Source organism: Doryrhamphus excisus, chromosome 8 (assembly GCF_030265055.1).
Source record: "Doryrhamphus excisus isolate RoL2022-K1 chromosome 8, RoL_Dexc_1.0, whole genome shotgun sequence".
Lineage (NCBI taxonomy): Eukaryota > Metazoa > Chordata > Actinopteri > Syngnathiformes > Syngnathidae > Doryrhamphus > Doryrhamphus excisus.
Genome location: NC_080473.1, coordinates 3535946 through 3559536, shown reverse-complemented (window position 1 = coordinate 3559536; position 23591 = coordinate 3535946). Strand labels below are relative to the sequence as shown.

The following is a 23591-nucleotide window of genomic DNA, read 5'->3' as shown; positions in this document are numbered from 1 at the left end:
CACCACAGACACCAAGACAGGGCTGATGCTGATGCTGCTGGAGATGCTGTTGACTGAGCTGCTAAGCTAATTGGGAATGCTTTATTTTAACATATAAGGTAATTCCTCGTTTATTGCGGCTCCTTGGTTCCAGACCCCACCGTGATAAGTGAATTCCCACACAGTAGGATTCCTCATTTATAAACCTAATATTTTGGTGTTAGAACATAGAAATCCTGTTTACGATCTTCTAAATATGCTTTTTAACATTATTAGAGCCCTCTAGACATGAACTAACACCCCTATAGTCACACTTACTGTGTTACTGTAAATTACTGTAAATGTAACACTCACTGTAGTGAGGGAGGCGTTATAAATAACAGGAAGTGATGTTAGGAGTTCAGAGTAGAGTTTTAGCTTGACGTGGGTTACTGTCATAGCAATATTGTGCTTGATGTGAGATCATTCAAACCTGCATTAAAACCCCTGGAAAAGTTGTTTGGTGCTTGTGTGTCTCCTCGAACATTTCAGTAACATTAGTGCCACTTAGTGGCCAGTGTAGAATACTACATGTCATCACAGCGTCTTTGAACATGTTTTCTGAATGTTTTATATTTGTATTTTATATCATATAACCATTTTTATGCTTGAAAAAAAAACTGTGGCTGTGGTTTGTAGTACTTTCTCTTGCATGGTACTCATTAGAAATACAGAGCTTGCTTTTTTTCATTTATTTTGTATTGTACTGTATTTAAATGGCCTATATGCACATTATTAAGTATCTCAAAGACACTACTGACTGTAGTGTGCAGCGGGGAATAATGGCTTTGTATTATGGTACTAAAGCAAGTGCAACTTCTGTACTTAGCTGAAGCACACAACTGCGAAAACTGTGCTATATAATTTGAGTGACAGGTAAATTAGAGGTCTTACAGTTGCAAGAACATGTTGACATCCTATACATTATGTCTTATGTCTAAATTGGCCACACAAATAAGAAATAAAACAGGCCATACCTCTGATAGAGCTCCCGCCATTGTCGCCTGGTATCCAGGCTAGCGTGATGGAGGAGGTGGACGTGGTAGAAACAGTGAGACGAGGCTGGTCTGGAGGAACTGGAAAAACACACAAGTTGAATCTCAGTAGAAACATTAAAAGGGATCTTTAGGATGCAGTTAGAAAGTTGAGAATACAACATTCTAACTGCATTTATTGCTTGTGTTATACAATGACAAAGGAAGTGAGCCCTGAAAGACATTTGGGATAGCTCAAAAAGGTTTCAAAAAACACGATAAAACTGCCCCAGAGGGGCGGACTTCCTTATATATATATATAAACTCTCCACCCTCCCCCAAGCCCTACTTACCCCACCCTCCTCCAAGTTCTGTTTACAAAACAAGATCAGTGAGGCGTTATTGTATTTGGTGATTCCAAATACAAGAGAAAAATATTTTCATCTGTCAACGGCATTTCACACGGGACTGTTTTTGTGTACATGAAAGTGAAACATCCTCCAAACTGTTGCTGTCGCCGGGAAAGGTGCATCAATTTCGGACACGCTGTGCGTTAGAGTTCTACACGGAGCGGCTGGCCCCACGGCTGGCCGGACTCCTCGGCTAACGGGGCGGGACGGGCTGAAGAAATTTCAAGAACATGGCCACGGCTGTGGCCACGGCTATGGAAAACTCAAGACTTTCCGCGTTAGTTCTTCACAAATGTCTTAGTTTGTGTCAACACTAATGTGTCCTTATATCATCTTTTTCACACAATTTATACTATCTTGAGCTGAAAAGAGGTAATTTAATTTTTGCGCTTGTTCGGGCGGCTGACGGCTGGCAGCTCAAATCTCACCACGGCTGTGGACGGCTGTGGCTGTCGTGCCACGGCTGTGGGGCGGGGCGGCCAAGGAAAAGCACAGCCATGTAGACATCTACTGTGCCTCCACTTGGCACCCTCAAGTCCGGCTCCTGAGCTTCCCCGCACCAACGACACCTCTGATGAAGTGCATCCCACACTGTACGCTCTTCCTTGAGGTTGCTACACGTTCGGCTTCTCCTGAGCTCCACCCCAACAGCGGTGCTACGTTAGAACTCCGACTTCATATATGGGAAGTCAGGGGTCTCCAGCCAGTAGCGCCTAAACACTTTTCAATTAGCTCCCCAAAGACTATTCATTGATTATCAACTCCTATAACCACAATAATCGGAAGTGGGGTTTGTTCATAGTTAGGAAGCACCTTGGGCGTGTGACCAATCACAGAGGAGTGGGTGTGCCCGGGGGTGGGCCGTGGGTGAAATAAACTAAAACAGACCGTTTTGGCTGGGAGCACAAATCCAAGGAAATACAGCTGGAATAGGTGCAGATTCTGCAAAATCTAAAACGTTTTCTGTGTTATTGTGTGTAGCTACTCTATAGGAGTCCACAACTCAATACAAAGGCAAAAAATGAGCATACGAAAAAAACACTTTGTCACCTTGCACTAAAAGATTGACGATGATGGTGTCGAAGCCCAGCGTGTTGGTAGCCGTGCAGGTGTAGTAGCCAGAATCTTCCGCTTTGACCGAGCGCAGCACCAGCGTACCATTGGACATGATGAGGCGCTGTCCATCCAGAGACATTGGGATAGCTGTGTTCTCGCTAACAAAGACAAACATGGGCACATTTTTTTATACCAAAACGTGAGCCCATTTGACTTCATTTTGCCGTGGCGTCTCACCTGTCTTTGGTCCACTTAATAGTTGGCGTCGGCTCTCCTACAGAGTTGCAGGGCAGTCGTACCTCTTTCATCCATGGTGTGGTCACCGTACCCCCGAATGACAGGATTTTAGCTGGGGCTGATGGAGTACAGGCGAGATGTAATGGTGATTTGAATATGTAGGATAGGAAACTTCAAATTAAAAACCATGACGGCATATCCCAAGACTATAATGTAGTTCCTCGGCTACCAATCACACTAATGCAAGTGCATGAGTCTACTTTTACACAACACGAGTAACACAATGTAACTACAACTCCAACGACATTCTTATATCCGCCTTTTAATCCAGCACCAATTGACTTAAGTGGCCTCTGTTTATGTGTATTCGTGTATTAGTCAAGTCGTTCCCCTTTTCTCGACCCTTATGTACCGCCTTACATCACCTCCCCGCGCTCCAGAGCAGTTCATCTGTTGCCCTTTGAACCCAGAAATCAATAAAACACCTTGCTTGGTTCATGCACAACGCTTCTGGCGGAAGGAAAGCAGAAAGGATTGCTGCAAATGTGTCAGTAAAGTAGCACTATTAGGCTGTCATCAATAAATCACTCCTTTCCTGTTTAGTTACCCCCATTCAGGGCTGCTTGTTTTTTTTGGAGCTTGTATGTTTTATTAACAGCTGCTTTGTGTGCCTTGAATTGCCACTGTGGGGCAAATAAAGGTCTTGAATTTAAGTAAGAGCCATATCTATGTCATAAACATGATTTAAACACTGTATCTGAAGTTAAATTCAAGCATGACAGGCTTTTCTAGGGCCTGTGTAAGCCTTGGTAGATTACATACAGTCATTCCTTGCCACTTCACACTTCAAATTCTGCAGCCTTACTCTATCACTTTTTTTATTTTGTATTATCTTAATGAATAAATCATGCTGTATTGTCGTTGAATGCAGCCTGCTTTTGGTTGGAATGATGGATTTTTAAGCAAACTGTAGATTTTCTTCTCACAATAAACATTTTCAAGCATAAAAATGGCTAAATGAAGTAAAATACAAGGCATTCAAAGATGGTGAAATTCTACTGTAATGTTCTATGAGACACACAAGCACCAGACAAGTGGTTAGCGCGCAGGCAACACAGCTAGGTGACCCGGGTTCGATCTCTGTGTGGAGTTTGCATGTTCTCCCCGTGTGTGCATGGGTACTCCGGTTTCCTCCCGAAAACATGCTAGGCTAATTGGAATTCCAAATTGAATGTGAGTGTGCTGTGAATGGTTGTTTGTCTATATGTGCCCTGTGATTGGCTGCCGACCAGTCCAGGGTGTACCCTGCTTCTCGGCTGAAGTCAGCTGGAATAGGCTCCAGCATACCTTTGACCCTGGTGAGGATAAGCGGTATAGAAAATGGATGGATGTATTATTTACTTATTATTTATTTTACTATGTTGGGTAATATAAGTGTAAAGGTGACTATTTTAATAATGTCAAAAACATATTTAGAAGATTGCAAACAGGTTTTCTATAGTCTAACTCAGGAGTGGGCAAACTTTTTGACTCGCGGGCCGGATTGATATAACAAAATTTCCGGGGGGCAGACTATATATTTTACACGTAACAGTCCACCTGGTATTATTGTATCTGTAAAATTGTCATGCAATCTGCTAATATTATTTATTATTTTATATTTATATTTAAATATTTTAAAAATAATAAAATATTATAATAATTAAAATAAAATTTAAATAATTATTATATTATTATGTAAAATATGCAAATATAACAATATTATATATAATTAATATAATAATTAGCATTAATATAATAAATATAATAATCATAATAGTTATAATAATATAATAATTATTATTTTAATTTTTATTATTATTATGTGCTTGTGTCTCTTTTTTCAGGAGCACTTTGTAAACAACAGACCATGTCAAACAACGAAATTGATACAACCATCAAAAGGTTGGCTCAGGCCATGATGCCAGGTTGTATGTTGAGTTTAAATTAAATACTTTTGAAAGATTGGGCGGGCCGTATTCAAACACTTGGCGGGCCGGATGTGGCCCCCGGGCCGTAGTTTGCCCACCCCAGGTCTAACTATATGTATCCCATTTACAAATAAGGAATCCTACTTGGGGCTGGAACCATTTAACCACGATAAATGAAAAAATACTGAGAATAATTTAATTGATATAAATGAAAGAAAACATCTTCAAAAAACATGGTAAGAAAATCTGTTTTTCAGGGAGGAGGGGAGTCCAAGAGTCACTTTGAAAATCCCTGATTCAGGCCAACACGCAAGCACTGAGTCGTTTTGTCATGCAATACCACTTTGCCCCTGAAGAGGCACTGGTGAGTCATTGTATAAAGAAAAGGGCTAAACTTCAATTGGACACAGCGAGTTGTTGGAATGGAGAATGTGGTGGTGTATGCGAAAAGAAACTAAATTAACAGTACCCATGGAATAACAATCTACAGCATGTAGTTCTGCCCTCGGTGATAGATTTAAAAATATATTACAGGACTCACCCTTGGCGGCGGGTTCAACAGTGACCTGTTCGCTAAAATTCCCCCGTCCTGCAGTGGTGACGGCCGCGGCCCAGATCAGGTACTGCTGCCGGTGGTTGAGGTGGCTGATGCGGTAGAAGACGAGCTGTGGGTTGGCTTCGTATTCGCTGGGCATCTTTGGAGTAGGAATAGGACATAGGAATAGGAATAGATCAGACATAAGACACAAACACATTCACTGACTCGCTGGCGACAACACTGTGGAGTCTCTGACGTGTAGTATTGATAAACCCTGATGACCGCTTGTTGATTACTCGACCACCCCTCTCCTGTAGGGGGTAGTATTGCACATCATAACGTTTTGTTTCACTGTATCTTCTTCCGGTCTGTCACGTTCCAACTTAGCCCAAATGAAAGTGGACTGTAATAGTGAAAGGTCAAAATAACTATACAGTGATAGTTCGTTTCTTAGTTTTAAATCATTCTAAAAGGTCCAAAACATGAAAATTAAGGCAATATTCCGTTCCAGACACACACAAAAATATCAACGAAATATACGTATTTTATTGCGAATAATTAGCTTTACATGTAGAAATAATGATAAATGACGAATGGACAGAACTTGTTGTTGATGTGGACTTTCAGTACATCCTGGCGAGATGGAATTATAATTAATAGAATGCCCAAGTGTGGCTTAGCTAATTACAATGTGTTATAAATATTATATTTTTGGGGCAGAGTCACGCATTTCCCAAAAGTATTTCCAGAAAAGTATATCCTGTGTCGGTTGGCGTGGCAACAGTGAGTAAACTGTGTGTGATGCCGAACACTAGGTCATAGTCATTTTACTAGGGAGGCAGAAGTAATGTGAAGGCCTCAGTGAACATCATTTTAATGTGAATCAAGCCCTCCAGTCTCCCCTCAAATCAGAAGAAAAGAGGGTCACGAAAGGTATAGTGAGGGTTTTGGGATGTAATACAATAAAGCATAGGTGTGTGGACGAATGAAGCTGGAGGAAAGCAAATTAGGAAAGGTGAGACCACTCCATTCCTTCTTTCCTCTTCTGGGAGAGGGCAAACAGAGGAAGGCAATGAGGACAATGGTAAATGAATCAGTTAGAGATATCATGAACAGTCATACACTAATGAGGATAATACAGCAGCAAAACACACACGAGCAAACCCAACTCCCCACAACGCAGTGAGTGATGGAGAAAACACACACATAACAGTGGCATGCATGACCTGGAGGTGGATGTGTAATTGCAGTGTGTTTAACCCAGCCATGTGTCTGTTGTCTGGTCAAATCACTGTTTCTTCCACGGACACACACACACACACACACACACACTATACTGACATTCATTATTCAGTGTCCCTACCAATTATTCCCTTATATTGCTTCATTTGCTGTGCAGGTAAGCCCTATACATGCATGTGCATGCATCGCATGTCCCTCTACAACAGCAATCTCTGCTACTGTGATGTGAGCTGCAACTATAAATGGATGAATGTGAGAAAGAGAACATTATATTTGTATGTGTAATCGCTAATGCAAATTATTTATACGTTTCTGTGTATTGGGTGACATTAGATGTTGCAGGTATACCTAACATTTTTGGGTAACATTATCTTCTGATGTCCTCTTCCATTCTTGGCTATTTTTCCAAGCAGGTCTCTGCATCGGTCTACGTCATTGGTGTGTGTGTGTGTGTGTGAGCGACAGGAAGAAAAGCTCGCTTGGGGAGACTCTTCTGGTTCACATTTAGAAATCTGTAGACCCGCAATATGTAAGACGACTTGTCTTTGCAGACTTTTTTAATGCAAAGAAATACCTTCTGTCTCACTTTTCAAGAAGGAGGACCGGCAGGTCCACCATTTCAAAAATTGTGAGCTCATAATTATCAGCTTAACAGGTAAAAAAAAAAAAAATCAAGTACTGGAGAGGAGGGTCTGCTGGATGGTTGAACCTTGGATTCAGGAGGAGCAATGTGATTTTTGTCCTGGAGACCTTTGCACTCTCAGCAGTGTCCTTGAAGGCACATGGGAGTTCGCCCAACCAGTCTGCATGTGTAGACTTGGGGAAGGCATTCCACCGCGTTCCTTGAGAAATTCTGTGGGGGTACCGAACTACCTAATTCGGGCAGTTCTGTCCTCGGTCCGCATTGCCAAAAATAAGCCCAATTCTGTTTATACCCTCCATGGATTTTATGAATTTCTAAGCGCAACCAGGGTGTTTATTGTTTGGTGGCTGCTGGATTAGTTCTCTGTTTCTTGCAGATGATGTGGTCCTGATGGCTTCATTGGGCGGCGATTTTCAGCTCTCACTGGATCAGTCCAGAGGCAAGTGTGAAGCGGTTGGAGTGAGGATCATCACCTCCAAGTCAGAGTCCATGGTTCTCTCCTGGAAAAGGCTGGAATGTCATCTCTGGCATGAGATGAGATCCTGCTCCAAGTGGATGAGTTTAAACTGCCTTGGGGTCTCGTTCACGAGGGAGGGGAGGATGGAACACGAGACCGACAAGCAGATTGGCAGCGATGTGGACTCTGCATTGGTCGGTTGTGGTGACCAGTCGATAGATGTTCCTACCCTCAACTATGGTCGTGAGCTTTGTGGAGTGACCGTCCGAAATGACTTTCCTCCACAGGGTGGCTGGGCTCCCTCTGAGAAATAAGCTGAGAAGCACTGTCATCTGGGAGAAACATGTAGTCGGGACTCCGCTCCTTAACATTGAAAAGACCCAGATGAGGCGGCTCGGGCATCTGCCCAGGAAGACTCCCAGAACAGGGAAGGAGGCTTCGGTGAAGACCTAGGACAATTTGGAGAAATTATGTCTCCCAACGGGCCTCGGAATGCTTCGTAGAGCTGGACGAAGTAGCGAGAAGAAGAGAGAGAGGGCTGGGCTTCTCATATTAGGCTGCCACCTCCAATGCCCAATTTTTGGATAAGGGGAAGAAGATGGATGGAAACTCCAGTCTTGTAGTCGTGTCAGTACAGTGTATTCAATGGGTAACATGGATGTCAACATGTCCTTGATAACATGGCACACACTCTACATTAAAAACATTTGCCAACAAAATTGTTAATCTGATTTTGGTTCTGGTTGTTTGTCTATATGTGCCCTGTGATGGGCTGGCCACCAGTCCAGGGTGTACCCCGCCTTACGCCAGAAGACAGCTGGGATAGGCTCCAGCACCCCCCGCGACCCTCGTGAGGAAAAGCGGTAGAAAATGAATGAATGAATGAATTTTGGTTCTGATTATTTTGTTAACATTCAGATGTTAAGAATGCAGTCTTTTTTTTTTACAGTGCATTAGTTGTGCTCCTAATAATCACTCATGCAAATCAACTTATCAGAAACATTTGTAAAATGTCAGTCCGTCCCCCAGTTTGGCACTAATTTACATTCTTGGCGGTCCGATGGTTTTTGGAGTGGTGCGTTCAGTAAAAATTGCTGGATTCTTTCTTTCCTGCGTGATACTCAAGATAGCGTGTTGTTCTCGTGTGTGAGTGGAGGAACCCACATGCATCCATCCACCAGTAGCGCCCCCTTTGCCTTACATCCTTCTAAAATGTACTTTAATGACTAAACACACACAGGTGGAAGTGGGAATGTACAGCAGGAGTCATGAATGGATGGATATATAAATGTGGAAATTGTAGCATTCAAAGAAGGTGAGGGGTCGGTGTGGAGTGGCGGGGGCGTGACTGAGCATGTGTTGGTGAAACGGATATTAAAATATTCCTTAGGCGTGGAGATAGCGGCGATCTAGGGAACAATAGAGCGAGATAATGAAAAGAAGAACAAAAGTACATCCCCTGTGGTGTGTATGCAACCCCCCGCCCTGCGGAACCCCCACCCTCATCCTCTATCCTTCCTTTCCTCCCTCTCTCCAGTCACACTCATTTACATAGTAATCATCCTGAACTCTGCATGGGGGCTTCAGATGGACGCATAGATACATATATACATAGATATATAGATCCATTTACTATAGATAAACGGACAGATAGAGAGATACTGTAGATGCAATGATAGACAGACAGACGGATAGATAGTGAGTCTTTGGATGCGAGTGTATGTGTGTGTTTTTCCGCCCTGCTTGATGAACAGAGGAGGTTGTCCTGGCAACGTGATGAGACGCAGATATGCAAATAAGGCAGGAGGGTGAGCTTGCAAGCACACACACTGCGGTACGAGTGGAGCTCATTTCACACACACACACACGCACACACACACACACACACACACACACACACACACACACACACACCTCGTGCTGAGACTGCAGCAAAAGTGTGCGTGTGCATAAGCAGTTCAGCTTCCTTTCCATTCCTTTTCCTCACTTCCAAATAAAGCACCCCTGACTTTAACTCACTGGTTGGCCCGACCCTGGGCTGGAGCAGTAGATGGTGTACTTGCGGATGATTCCATTTGGTTTATGAGGGGGTAACCAGGACACCACAACACTGCTGGCAGAGGAGGGCACGGCTTTGATGCCAGCTGGGGGCCCAGGGTCTGCATAGTAGAGAGAAGGAGAGGACATAGAGAGTATATAAGCACAGGAAAGTTTGGTTGTTGGGTATTAAACCGCATCCACCCATATGTACCCTTAGGCTCACTTTATTTATCATTCTATTTGTACAACATTTTCATCTGCAGGGGAACCTTGGTTAGCATCATTAATCCGTTCCAGTAGGTCCAACTAACCAAAACGTACTCTAACCGAATACATTTTCCTCATAACAAATAATGGAAATCCAGTTAATTTGTTCCAGAAAGCAGAAATTATAGTTTCACATGCAGAAAACATTTAAAAATGCAAATGAATACATATCAATTGAAGTTTACATTACCTGCACTGAAGATGTGAGATGTTTTGAGTTATTTCTTGAATTCAATAGTGTTTCTCACTTTAAGCCTTCGCTTTTCTTTCAAGCACAACTGCATAATAATCCAAAATGAAGTCAAAGAAAGTTTGGCTCACGTCTTCAATGAAGGTATAAGTAACTTAAGGGGTACAATTAAAAAAAACAACAACTGTTAATTAATATTGGAGACAGCATTTGCAAGGGAGGGGTGATGTCCTCCCCCTGTGAGGGACAGAGACGATGAAGGGCAGACTCATATGATTAGACACCTCAGGCTTGAATCAGGTAATAAGTATTACTGTGTAGCTTACCAAAAACCTACATTTCCCATGATGTTTAGAATGCAGTCAAAAATATTGAAAAACAAGCTATATATAGTCTTCTGGCCTTCACACTACATGTCTGACACAACACAGTTCTCACATTAGGTGTGGAAGTGGTACGTTCTTTGCTTCGAACTTTGTCCTACCTCCCCACTCTGTTTGAAACACTTTCTTAAGTTTAGAGGGGCTAATTAGTTAGCTCGGTAGCGACGGCCGTCTCTTATGTCTGCAGTGATTCTGTAGCCTGGCATTACAGTTGAGCAATGTGTTGTAAACAAAGAATAACTGGAGTGTTTACAAAGTCATAAACAGGTTTTCTATGCTCTAACGAAACAAATATTGCATTTATTAATTTTGATTCCTACTTAACCTAAAATTCAGTCATCACAGTCAGGTCTGGAACAAATTACCATATTTTCTGGACTATAAGTCGCTCTGGAGTATAAGTCGCACAAGGCCAAAAATGCATAATTAGGTAGAAAAAAACAGGTGTGGAGTATAAGTGTGGAGTATAAGTCGCATTTTTCAGCTACCCAAAAAATAAACATGAACAGAAAAGGTGTCCAGTGTTTATGTAACATAAACACTTTTTTCCTTTATAAGTCGCTCTGGAGTATAAGTCGCAGGCACAGCCAACCTATGAAAAAAAGTGTGACTTATAGTCCAGAAAATACAGTAACTGCAATAAATGTGGGACGATATATGTACATCTAATGAGTTCATCTGAAACAACAGTACATTCACACCAACAATGGAGCATACATTATTACATACATTACATTATTATTATTATTATTATTATTATTACTAACAATACCACCTGTTACTGCCAGTGATTATGACCAGAAGACCCTGGTGGTCATTTGCCTTTGTAGACCCCAAACCTGGCAACTATAGGAGAATTTCCAATATTCATCCTCAAATAGGAGACATGACAGCTCAAAGTGGTAGCATGAAATACCTAAAGCACTGTAACAAGCACGGCCATGTAAACACACTTACATGCACGTAGAGACAAAGGGACGCCAAAGAGCAAAGTCATGAATCATAGTCATTTCAAGCCTTCACAGCGGCAGAGCAGACAATCGCTCTTGTTTGCACAACTCCGCTGCAAACACTTCCCCATATGCCGCACGCACAACTGAGGGCAAGGGGGATCAGACAGATAATCTTCAACGTATGTGAAGAAGTTGCCCCTGGACACGGTGTCGGCCTGCATCAGCCTGGATGTGATAAACACACACTAACATACTTGCATGCACACATATACGTGCAGCCAGGCTGACACGGAGAATGGCGAAAAGAGAATAAAGAAATGACGTTTCTTAAAAATACCCAGCCTGTCTCTTGCCTGCCTGCCTGCCTGCCTGCCTTGCATTGCCGGGCCCTCTGGGAGAGAGAGGAGAGGCAGATCCGGATGTAATCCACAACCCACCGGTGTAAGCACAAAATTAATTCTCTCTAAGCCACAAAGAATTAATCTCTCTCTTGTACGCCGTGTAGAGCGAGACGTGCACACAAACAATAGCGCATTTTCTCCCTAACACACTGGGAAATGTACTTGTACAAATACACACTTAAAATCCCCTTCCTTCCCCCCGCAGCTTCACATGCACAGATCCACACCCTTAGGCTCGTGGAACACACACACACACACACACACACACAAGCGCACACACTTTTTGGCTTCTTAATTCTCATTAGCACTGGTAATGGCACATCAGAGCACAAAGAGGTTTTAATCAGCTACCTCATCCTTACAAAGACCCCATACCCCCAGCCTTCCACACTGCAGCTAAAACCCGTGAGGGAAGAAGGACCATAGTTGGTTTATCTATACGTGCGTGAAGATAAAAACATGAAAGGGTGGACTTACAGTCTTCCCGGGTCTGGAGGTACAGGACTTTGCTGCGCACGCCATCGCCAGCCTGCGTGTAGGCCAGCACCTGGATGCTGTAGTTTGTGAACTTCTCCAAACCCCTCAGCTCCACCTGCTCCTTGGTGGTGGTGATGTTCTGCATCTCACCCCATTCTGAGAAGCAACACAACAACACACAGATATGTAGCAGCACATATACGCAAGGTTTAAGCAGTCGACGCACCTCCGTCAGGGAAGACGGGCCAAAACACGACACGGTAGCCTTTCAGAACACCGTGCAGGGTCATCCTGGGAGGTTCAGCCCAGGAGATGACGGCCTCATCCGATGTGACGGAGATGGCACGGACATTCTGGGGAGGCTGGCTCGGAACTGTGGGAAAAGGAAAGAAACTTGTCAAAAATATGCTTATACTAATTGCATTTATATACAGTAAGGGACTGCTGATATATTGGCGACTGAGCTACAGTAAACTCAATAAAGAAAAACAATTCAAACAATTGACAATACTTTTAAGCATATAAATATTTCATGTAGAATTGAAATAGCAGCAACAACATAGTGATAAGAAGTTTTCAAACACTCCACCTGAGGAAAGAAACATGTACATTTATAATACATTTATACATTTAGCTGAATGTCAAACAACCATTCACACTCACATTCATACCTATGGACAATTTGGAGTCGACAATTAACCTAGCATGTTTTTGGAATGTGGGAGGAAACTGGAGAACCCGGAGAAAACCCACGCACGCACGGGCCATTGATACATAACTATACTATTTTATATTTTTTGCGATGGTATGCAAATTGTAATCAAATATTGCAGTTATTTGCCTAAAAAAATTGAGAATAATAATATATATACAATTTGTTTAATCAAATATTTGTTCTTTCAAATAAATAATGGATTATAATTCATTTCATTAATCATTATAAAATATACTATATACATATATGTATTATTTTTGTAGTTATTTTTTATTAAATATTTGTTCTTTCAAATAAATAATGGATGAAAAATAAATTATAAAATACATTTTATTAAGAAAAAATATATGTTATATTTGGAGGTATTTTTAATCACATTGTTTATTACTTATAGTACATTTCATTCATAATTAAATATAGCAACATATACAAATAAACAATTTTGTATCATAATGTATATTATTATTATTGATAATAATAATATTATTGATGTTCCCCCAAAATGTAGCATGATATATTTAATATGACAGTGGTTTGACAGTGAATTACTCGTATATAACAAGTGGCACACTGAAGGTTATTACTGAAGCCCTAATTGGCATTTCCGTCACAAACCTGGCTTGCAAAAGATGAAGTGTCTCGTGCCTGCAGCTGAAATGTATTGGAGTTTCTCTCTCTCTCTCTCTCTATCTCTCTCTCTCCCTCTCTTGCTCTCTACGCACAAGCCTCACTCTGTCCGCACTCATCCAGGTGTCGCTTCTGAAGAGTCGGCCTTTGAGGCTTTGAATAACGCGCAGTGTTGATGATGAACAAAAGTCGACTTGTGCGCAAAATGAGGGTCCAGGAAGAGAGAGAGAAAGCAGACTGAAGGACAAGAGGGAATGAAAGACATTGGCGGGGCCAAGTCTGCCAGGGCCGTTATTCTGGGCCGGAGGTAGGGAGGAGGACGGATGAAGCGAGGAAACTGGGCCTTGAATGAATAGATCTTTGGGCTTCAAGTAGGGATGTAGGGGAACATGCACTACAGTACAGAGACATATGGTATACCTATATACTGTCTATCGCACCGTTTTGCATTGCTGTTAGCATCAGCGCACAGGAAGTGTTTATTTGCAGGAGGATGAATGATTCATAACATAGCCCACAATGGACAGTGCAAAAATTAGACATTTTGGGAGTGGATGAGGGTAAAGGAGCAGAGGAAGACAGGAGGAAGGGAGTTAAAAGCAGGGGAAGGGCAGAAAAAGATGAAAAGGGGTGCGGAGGGAGACAATGCGCTCAGCTGTGGATAATTACAGCAGGAAGCAAGCCGAGAGGAGAGCTGGACCGACAGAGAGACAAGCTAATTATAATTATTTTTAGTATGCTTGTTGTTATCACTATTATCATAATGGCCGTCAATATCACTGTCGCCACGGTGACAGCGCTGCCTGCTCTGGACCAATGGGGCTCAGCCAACTGTTTGCCGTGTGCATGTGCATATATTGTGTGTGCATTTGCATGAGGAGAGAACTCCTGGCCGTGATGACACATGAGGGAGATTGAGGGATGCGGCTTGTTTTGGGGAAAAAAGGTGATAATAGCAAATAGCCAACTATGAATGGAATTAAAAAAAACAGGTAGAGGCAAAGGCCAAGTGACGCATATACTATAGTACTGAAATGTTTGGTCTTGTTGAGTAAAACAGATCAGTTGTGGGTGAATTTCCTTCTAATCACACAGCTCTTTTAGTGCATTGCAGCCTGTGTGAAAAGCGTTCATTGTCGTTACTAGAGTGAACGCTGCCGTTTCAAGTGGGGCGATGAAGAAAAAAAAAAAAAGATGGACACTGTTCAGACGGTGAGAAAGCGACACAGAACGCACAGTAAGTGTGAATCAAAGCGGCCGACAGTTTCCTCTCCCACTTGCTCACGCGGCGCCATGCTGTTTACAAAAACATCGATTACGATGGCTTGTTGTGAGATGCGGTGGCTTTTCACTGCGGTGGAGAATTCAACTTCATTAAAGTACCAACGTGCAACATCATGAGGATCGCTTCTTACCATCCTCCAGTGTGGTGGCGTTGATCTCGGAACTGGAAGGCCCGGTCCCGGCCCTGTTGAAGGCCTGAACCACCACGCCATACTGGGCAAACTTTTTGAGGTTGTCCAGTGTGTATACTTCGCTGTCTCCAGTCGCCTTCATCTCCACGATGCTGTACTGACCGTTGCTGCCTGGGCCGTTCTCTCTGTAACCGATCTGGTAACCCCGGATGACTCCATTTTGAAGCTCCTTCCTGGGAGCCTGGGGTGAGAGACAGTGGAAGATATAGTCATAGATATGGTGACAAGAGTGATGCTGATGTTGATAGGGACATTGGGACATTGATGTTGACACTGATATTGATACTAATGTCATATACTACAATTAAATAAAGCTACCTCAAAATTAGTAAAGTTAGTGATAAGAGGGCTGATGATATATACTGATGCTGATGATACTGAAAGCAATATAACGTAAGGTAACACAACTTAAAACTATATATGTTTCATTAGTTTATTTTTTAAAATAATTGTGTTAATCAACCATTCAAAAGTGATGGCTGATTTTGATTTTTTTTTTAATTTATTATTACTTTTGTAAATTTCAAGTGATTTCAGTGACCATTGTGTGTTTTAATTTAATTAACTAAAGGGTACCAACAATTTTGTAAATAATAACGAGGGATGTATACCTTCCAAGTGACACGGATGCTTTGAGAGGTCACCGGCTGCAGGATCACATCTATCGGCGGGCCATCAGGTTCTGCAAAACCAGTTTCAAACAAGTTTTTGTTTGTTCCACTTAAAAATATACACAAAATATAACACTGACTATTTACATGCTGTTCTAATAGAAATATATGGTTTTCAAGAGCCTGTTTATGAGCCCCAAGCACGAGAAAAATCTCCTCAATGTTTTCTTCCACTTTTGAAAGAAGACTCGAGGTGTAATTTTTTTTAATTACAGTCGTCCCATGTTCATAGTGATTCATTGGTTCCATAACTTATGTAATATAGAATTCAATGTTAATAAATGGAATATTTCTGTGAATAGAGCAAATAAAACCTATTTATGATTGTCTAAATTTGGGTTTTAATGTTATGAGAGTGCTGTAGACATAAAATGAACACCTCTGTAATTCGTTATCCTATTATTCAGTCTCACACCTCGTAATCTTATGCTGCAGAAACTCGAGACAGGCTAACCAGCAAGCCTCAAATGTATTTATTCCCACTTCCACACAGATTGTGAGGAGAACCTTTTTTTACTCTCTCATGTCGGATATACCATGGCTGTCTTCAAGCAGTGTTAAGGTAATGTAATGTAACGTAAGGTAATATCTCGGTGTTTTGTGTCATTACTGTCGCCTAGTGACCACAATACTATACAGTACATATCAATGGTATTTCAATATGTTCTGACTAATAATAGACCATAGTCTACACAAAACAGCAATTACTAATTAATTAATTACCAAAAAAATGTAACACGGTGAGGAAGCGATAATCAAACCGCAATATTATACATCACGAAGAAAAAACCTCCTTCCTCACGGACATGATACCACCACTAACACTTTGTGGCTTTAATAATAAAAGCAGGCTTCACTAAACAGCTTAAAATGAAGCCTTGCACTCTGCCAAGTATTTGTCAGTCAGCTAAAGGTGCGGGAGCTGTAAAGTTGATTATTTTGTTTTTCTTCAGGGAATGGGCTACCCAGCATGATGCTGCTGTCGCTCACATAGCTATGCTAGCATTGCTAACATTTGTGTCCACCTGTCCCACTCCTTAATGTTACATAGTTTTATGTGATACTGTATATGGCATCTATTAGGTGGCACAAGTGCAGAGTTACAGTGTACACAATACCGACTCATTAGCATTAAAGCTACAAACACACAAAAACTGGCTGCATTTTGGCCAGCACATTTCCCACACAGTATTATTGTAGGGCTGTTCTCAATATTTGTGTGTCGTACTTACGAGCTTCCTCCGTGCTGATGGTGAGTTCTTTACTGGCCTCACTCTTGCCGATGGCGTTGTAGGAGTACATGCGGATACTGTAGACGGAGGCTGGGTGGAGGTCCACTATGTTGGCCTGATTGTTAGTGGGGGAGATGTTACGAGTTGCGTGCTTCAGCTCCCAGGAATCTGATAATAAGAGGAAAAATGACATTGAATTTTTCCCTTTGAAAACTCCACACTAAACCTCTCATGTGATTATGTATTTGTATTGCGTATTTTTGGCAGTGGTGTGCATTTTGAAGTATCCAACCTGTTTGTAAGTCAACTGAATGGATTTCTTGTGTATTTGATACACCAATTGCGGAACTCACCGGTCTTGTTCTTGTACTCGATGTCATAGGAGGTGATGACGCTGTTCCCATCAAACCTCTGAGTCCACCGTAAATTCATACTGCGATCTTTCACCTCTCGTACCTCCAGTTCCGGGGGATCTGGAGGCTCTGAGGGTGAAGCGGGGGGTAGGGGGGATTGTGTCAGTGCAACAAATGGAGATGGAGACGGCAGTTAGCTTTTGAGTAGCTACCTTGTACAGTGAGCTGAATGAGCCCTCGCCCTTCACCATACGAGTTGATGGCGTGACAGGAGAAGAAGACCGAATCCTCACGCTCTGCTGGCTTCAGCTGCAAAGAGACAAAGTACAAATATTAGAAAGACAAGCGACTCTTTATTGGAGCTGTTGTGGTTAAGAACATATATTCTCCAGAGCTTGAAAAAGTGTCATTTCTGGAGTAGAAAAAATAATAATAAAACAAATGCATTTTGCATGTCCTTGCAAATACAAAGTAAGCGTTTGGGTGCTTTTAACTTGTACTGACTGATCTGATGCCGCTATGATACTAGGATAATTGCAAGGTATCTAGGCACTACTGTGATGTATTAAACATAGGTTCATTTACGGTGTATTCTGTAATTCATGTATTTAGTTGTCAGGTTCAATCATTCATTTTCTACCGCTTATCCTCACGAGGGTCGCGTGGGTGCTGGAGCCTATCCCAGCTGTCTTGGGGCGAGAGGCAGGGTGCACCCTGGACTGGTGGCCAGCCAATCACAGGGCACATATAGACAAACAACCATTCACACTCACATGCATACCTATGGACAATTTGGAGTCGCTAATTAACCTAGCATGTTTTTGGAATGTGGGAGGAAACCGGAGTACCCATGCAAACTCCGAGGGTGGAATTGAACTCAGGTCTCCTAGCTGAGAGGTCTGCGCGCTAACCACCCGACCGCCGTGCAGCCTAGTTGTCAGGTTATCACAGTCATTTTTGGTTATTTTTACGACACTGAAAATTAATCTTCCTACATCAAGAAAACAATTTAAATTGAATTTTCATTTGTGCAAAATCAATGGTACAAAAAAAGTTGATATGTTGAATGTCATAATGCCTGTATATTGCACTGAATGCCTGATTACAAATATGTGTACCGTGAATATTGAATAACGGCTTAACATATCTTTAGTCACATTGGATTAGTTGTAGTGCGTTCTACACGGACAAAATCTGCATGAACCAAACACAAACATTTAGTGGTTAGAAGCAAAAATGTCAATGTGTTGCCCAGAATATCAACTTGATGTCCACAGTCTGACTCTTAAGGCTACAACAGCTGGCATCTGTTGACTGTTTGCGTCTGTTGTGGGCTTGAACCAAGGTCCGCAGAATGAGGTCGACAATGCTCGCCCAGACTGTTGAGGGAGGTCGGAGCAGCACCAAAATGCGTGTGTGACTTGTGAAAACAACGGTCATAAAGTCATCATCATCAGCTGTCATCAAGTGTTTCCTTACCTTGAGGGTGGACAACACCTCATCCGTCTTCTCGTTGGGGCTGGTGGTAATAGAGTAGCGGGGATTGCGGTCAGGGTCGATGACGGTGTCGCCCCTCTCCCAGCGAATGATGATGGGCCATTCTCCCCTGGCGGTGCAGTTCAGCTCCTTAACGTGACCCTTCTTGGCCATGGTGGTGTTGGGGTGGCTTGTGATCATGGCTGGGACTGTATAGAGGGTGAGAGGGAGGAGGGACGGTGGCGAAGGTGAGACCATGGCGGCAGATTAAAGTGATGGACAAGAAAGAGCGAGTTGATAACACGCAGCGTTTAAATGGGGGTGAAGGAGCAGAGAGGGCGGTAAAAGAAAAGGAGTTCAGAGTCGCCGAGTTCCATAGCAGAGGGGCAATGAGGTAAAGTCAATAAACCTCCTCTCTCATTCTCCAATAGTTAACATCAAGGTCTAGGTGAATGAAGAGGCAAAAACGATACACTCTGCCTTCCTCTGTACACAAAATCACTTGTGCACTCTATCTTCTCCGGCTGATTGGCGCGCACACACACACACATACTCACACACACACAATATTGACCTGAGGAGGAAGGTTCTGCTGTTTCTCATCACTTATTCATCTCACCCCCCCTCGCCACTGAACCAAACAGACAAAACTGAGAGAGGCAGAGGAGAGGAACGGTTCAATCGATAACACTAACGCCACAAGTAAAGCAAGAGGAAGGTGTTGGAGTGACGGCATGGAAGCGCAAATACTAATACACTTGTGAGATGAACATTTCTTTTGTCGGAGCAGCAGGTAGATAAGGTCATTGTCCGGCACGATGGAGCTAATATTGCTCCCTTGTTCGCCCCGTAATGGTGGCCCGTGTGCACTCTCGCCGTGCTTTTTCATCATGCGGGGCGTCACTGACAGCGAGGGCAGGCTGCACCGATTGATTGCAGATAATGATTAAGCTCAAAGTGTTTTTGATTGTCTGTAGACAGATCCCAAGGGGGCGCGGGATCAATGGCTCACTTGCTTGACATTCTCACAACCTATCCGACACGCACGTGCACATCCGGGATTAAAGGGGGCCTATTATGCTTTACCACTTTTCTGACCTATACATGTAGTTAGAATGTTGTATTCTCGTGTTAAACGATGGCAAAGGTACAGATAATGAGGTTTGCGCATATGGGCAAATTTTTACTTTAGCTGCCCATGTGGTGTGTGTTTTGAAACATACAACACTACAATATCAACAGGACTACCATAAATAATAAAATGGTTATTATGGGAACGCTTCATATGCCAACTTTGTACTTATATTCTATTCCAGATAAAAATCCCACAGTCACTTTCATAAGCCTAATTGAATTTAGCAGTTTAAAATGATTGTATCATATTGGAGATCGGGGAAGGTCTCAAGCCCCAAGAGCGACCTATAAACTATTCTTCTCTGGGTAATGAAATTATATTACTATTAGGTGTTGGAGTTGATATACTCACTCTTAACAGTGAGCACCATGCTCTTGCTGATGTCGGAGCCCACCCCGTTGGAGGCCTGGCACAGGTAAAAGCCACGGTCCTCCTCCAGGACGTGCCGGATGAGCAGTGAGCCATTATTCATGATCTGAATGCGGCCCGTCAGAGGCACTGGGTGGTACTGCTGTGGGCTCCCAATACCCGCTGAACCAAAACACAGAGAGATCAAGATGTCGATTATTATAGGATGCTGGAACATTACACCAGAAAGTAAATGCACAACTTTAAGTGCTGAAAATGATGATTTACGGTACCTAGTGCACTTTTGGCATGCTTCCACATGACCTTAGGTGGAGGGTATCCATCCACAGAGCAGTTTAGAATCCCTGACCTCCCATAGATTCCATCCTGGTTGTTGGGCTGCACCACAAAACGAGGAGGCACTGGAATGATAAATACAAAACCGAATGTTAAATTGAACGAGAAACCATTGATTTATTACGATACTGTAGTATCACATTCAATCATTATTGTTTCTGTCATGAAAGTAATGCTTTCATTGCTGTTTGATGATCATCACCATTTTCCATTAGTCTTACGTGAGGCATGGGCCAAAAAGAACCCATTCAATTTACGGCTAAAACATGCAGATTTACCATATTTTCTGGACTATAAGTCGCTCCGGAGTATAAGTCGCACAAGGCCAAAAAAATATGTAGAAAAAAACATACATAAGTCGCACAGGAGTATAAGTCGCATTTTTTGCGGGTAATTTATTTTACTAACTACTTGACCAAAACTGACATTACATCCTCTTGGAAGACAAGTTCGATCAATAAAATAATAGAGAACAGGCTGAATAGGTGTAAGATATGCTAACACAATAGTTATTCAGCTACACAAAAAATAAACATGAACGGAAAAGGTGTCCAAGGTTTATGTAACATAAACAGTTTTTCATTTATAAGTCGCTCTGGAGTATAAGTCGCCAACCTATGAAAAAAAGTGTGACTTTAGTCCGAAAAGTACAGTACATATTTTCATTTTCCAGGCACTGGCACAAAAGTGAGTACACAACTCATACATCAGCATTCCACACTATTCTCAAGAGTCAACACTATAGAAGGTAAACTTTGATATATTTTAGAGTAGTTAGCGTACAGCTTGGGCAGCAGTATAGATTTACCATCCACTGAAAATGATTTAATACCCAGTTGTTATTGTCTACATACTGTAGCCGGCCGGCAACACAAGTGAGAGAGATAATTGTGTTGTGTTACATACAGTCGAGTATGGTACTGGTAGTGTCATGATCTGGTGCTGCATGAGTGCTCCCACCACTCGGTGAGCTACGGTTCATAGAAGGAAACATGAATTCAGCAGAACACAATCCACTTCCTTCGGGAAAATGGCCCGCATTGCAGTTTTCCAATATGAAAAAGGCCTCAAGTTCCTTGCTTCCTTGTCTTCCTCAGACCTGAACCCAATTGGGCGGGGTATCCTCAACCGGAAGGAAAGAAGGAAGAAAGGAGGAGTGCAAGCTGTCCACATGCACCAGCTCCACCAGTGATGTCTTCATGGAGGAGTGGAAGAGGATCCCAGCAACAACCTGTGCAGCTGTGCTCAGATCAATGATGGCGCTCACACTAAATATTGACACCAAGGACACAATTTGGACATGCTCACTCTGAGGTGTTGCCAGCTGTTTAGACAATCATGGCTGTGGCTTGAGTCATTTCCAGTGGATAGTGAATCTGTACTGCTATACAAGCTGCATCAATGATTTTGGAATTGGGCCTTCTGCTCTTTAGTGATTTCTTGCAGAGTTGTGCCTTTTTTTTTGGCCCTTCATCATCCTCACCTGTGACCGTGAGCTGCCTTTCAGTGCTCACAGTGGCGGCGTCATTGCTGGCGATACAGGTGTAGTTGCCGTTGTGCTTGAGCGACACCTTGGAGATCTGCAGGGAGCTCATGAACTCCTTGGTGTCGATGGTGATGCCCGACGACGGCACAATCTCCTGGCCGTCCTTACGCCACGTGATGCGTATGGGCATGTCGCCGGACGCCACAACACAGGCGATGTACATCAGCTTACCGATGGAGGTCGGTGGGAAGTCGAACGGCTGGATCAGGGGTGGAACTGGACGGGTTTGGACGTGAATGAAAAGGTGTGGAGGAAGAGGCGGGAAGAGAAATAGTGATGTGACATAAAAGTGATGGCAGCGATGATGAAAACAGAGTGGCGGTGCAGACAATGCAAGGACAGGCAACAGGGTGAAATAAAGGGTAGGAGCGTTAGAGTAGACAGGAAATGCGAGTAATGGAAATAAAAGGGGCGGAAAAGACAGTCAAACAGTTTGATGGTTGTTTAAATGAGCAGGGTGAGTAAGAGGTGAAGACAGAGATTCAAAGTCAGATATGAATAAGTGAAGGATAGAGTAAAGAGACGATGTGAAGGCAGTACATAGGGAAAGAGGAGACGTGCCGATTTGAAGATGTGAGGGCATTGAAAGGACACAAGGTGGAGAGTCAGCGGTGTGAGATGTGTGTGTGTGTGTGGGGGGGGGGGGGGGGGGCATGAGAAGGAGAGAAATTAAAATTTCACCCAATTTAAAGAGACCCCCACCCAAAAGCGAACCATTTGAACCTGCCTATCTAGCCCAGTAGCCGCTACGCCGGTGCCCCCGCCAACCTCTCCACTCCAACCCGCCCTGCCCTGATAAAGCAGCCCATAATAGCTGCTCTAATTAGAGCCCCATCCGCAGGGGGAGAATGGTGTTGCCATGGAGACCCATAGAGGTGATTCAAAGTTGGGGAGGGTGGTGGTGGGGGGTACAGCTGAGACATCTGGGGGATTTAATCTGGACCTCATTAAAATTCATCTAATTAAATCAGAGACATGACGAGCACACACTGACACGCATGAACGCAAACACAAAGCAACCGTACCGTTTTCGCACAGCCCGGATGAGGTGCACATTGGGTATTTGTTTGAAGGTAAATAATCACACAAAGCAACAAGTAAAAAGCAAACACATCCACCATACATCTGGTACAGCAAACGTTTTGCACGGCACTTGGGCTGTGTGTAATTGTTGGTTGCAAGAGCCCACTAGCATTCCGCCCCTTAATCAGGGGTTATTAGATGCAATGCACACAGCTTTCTCTTCCTGCATTACTCACAAGCTTTCAGGTCTAAAATGCTTTACACTTTGTTATATCCTGAGTAAAAAACATAGACTTTTACTATTAACAACGTGACCAAATTTGCTTAAAATAGTGGTTTGCAATTATTTTCCGTCAGGCTGCACGTTCCATCATGAT

General features: G+C 42.8%; 1 protein-coding gene across 5 annotated transcripts in view; it reads right to left on the bottom strand.

Moving 5' to 3' along the window:
- The window catches only part of LOC131134963 (cell adhesion molecule DSCAML1), a 112699-nt gene that overhangs the window by 10391 nt on the left and 78717 nt on the right, over window positions 1-23591 (bottom strand). For all 5 annotated transcript variants that reach the window (XM_058080709.1, XM_058080708.1, XM_058080712.1 and 2 more), the window contains 16 exons: window positions 22129-22407; window positions 20582-20710; window positions 20292-20471; window positions 18809-19014; window positions 17542-17638; window positions 17330-17458; window positions 16977-17144; window positions 15685-15755; window positions 15014-15254; window positions 12483-12629; window positions 12257-12412; window positions 9565-9704; window positions 5207-5360; window positions 2696-2813; window positions 2453-2616; window positions 996-1094 (listed from right to left, as the gene is read on the bottom strand). In XM_058080709.1, coding sequence (XP_057936692.1) covers window positions 996-1094; window positions 2453-2616; window positions 2696-2813; window positions 5207-5360; window positions 9565-9704; window positions 12257-12412; window positions 12483-12629; window positions 15014-15254; window positions 15685-15755; window positions 16977-17144; window positions 17330-17458; window positions 17542-17638; window positions 18809-19014; window positions 20292-20471; window positions 20582-20710; window positions 22129-22407 — 2478 coding nt within the window. The remainder of the gene's footprint in view (window positions 1-995; window positions 1095-2452; window positions 2617-2695; window positions 2814-5206; window positions 5361-9564; window positions 9705-12256; window positions 12413-12482; window positions 12630-15013; window positions 15255-15684; window positions 15756-16976; window positions 17145-17329; window positions 17459-17541; window positions 17639-18808; window positions 19015-20291; window positions 20472-20581; window positions 20711-22128; window positions 22408-23591) is intronic.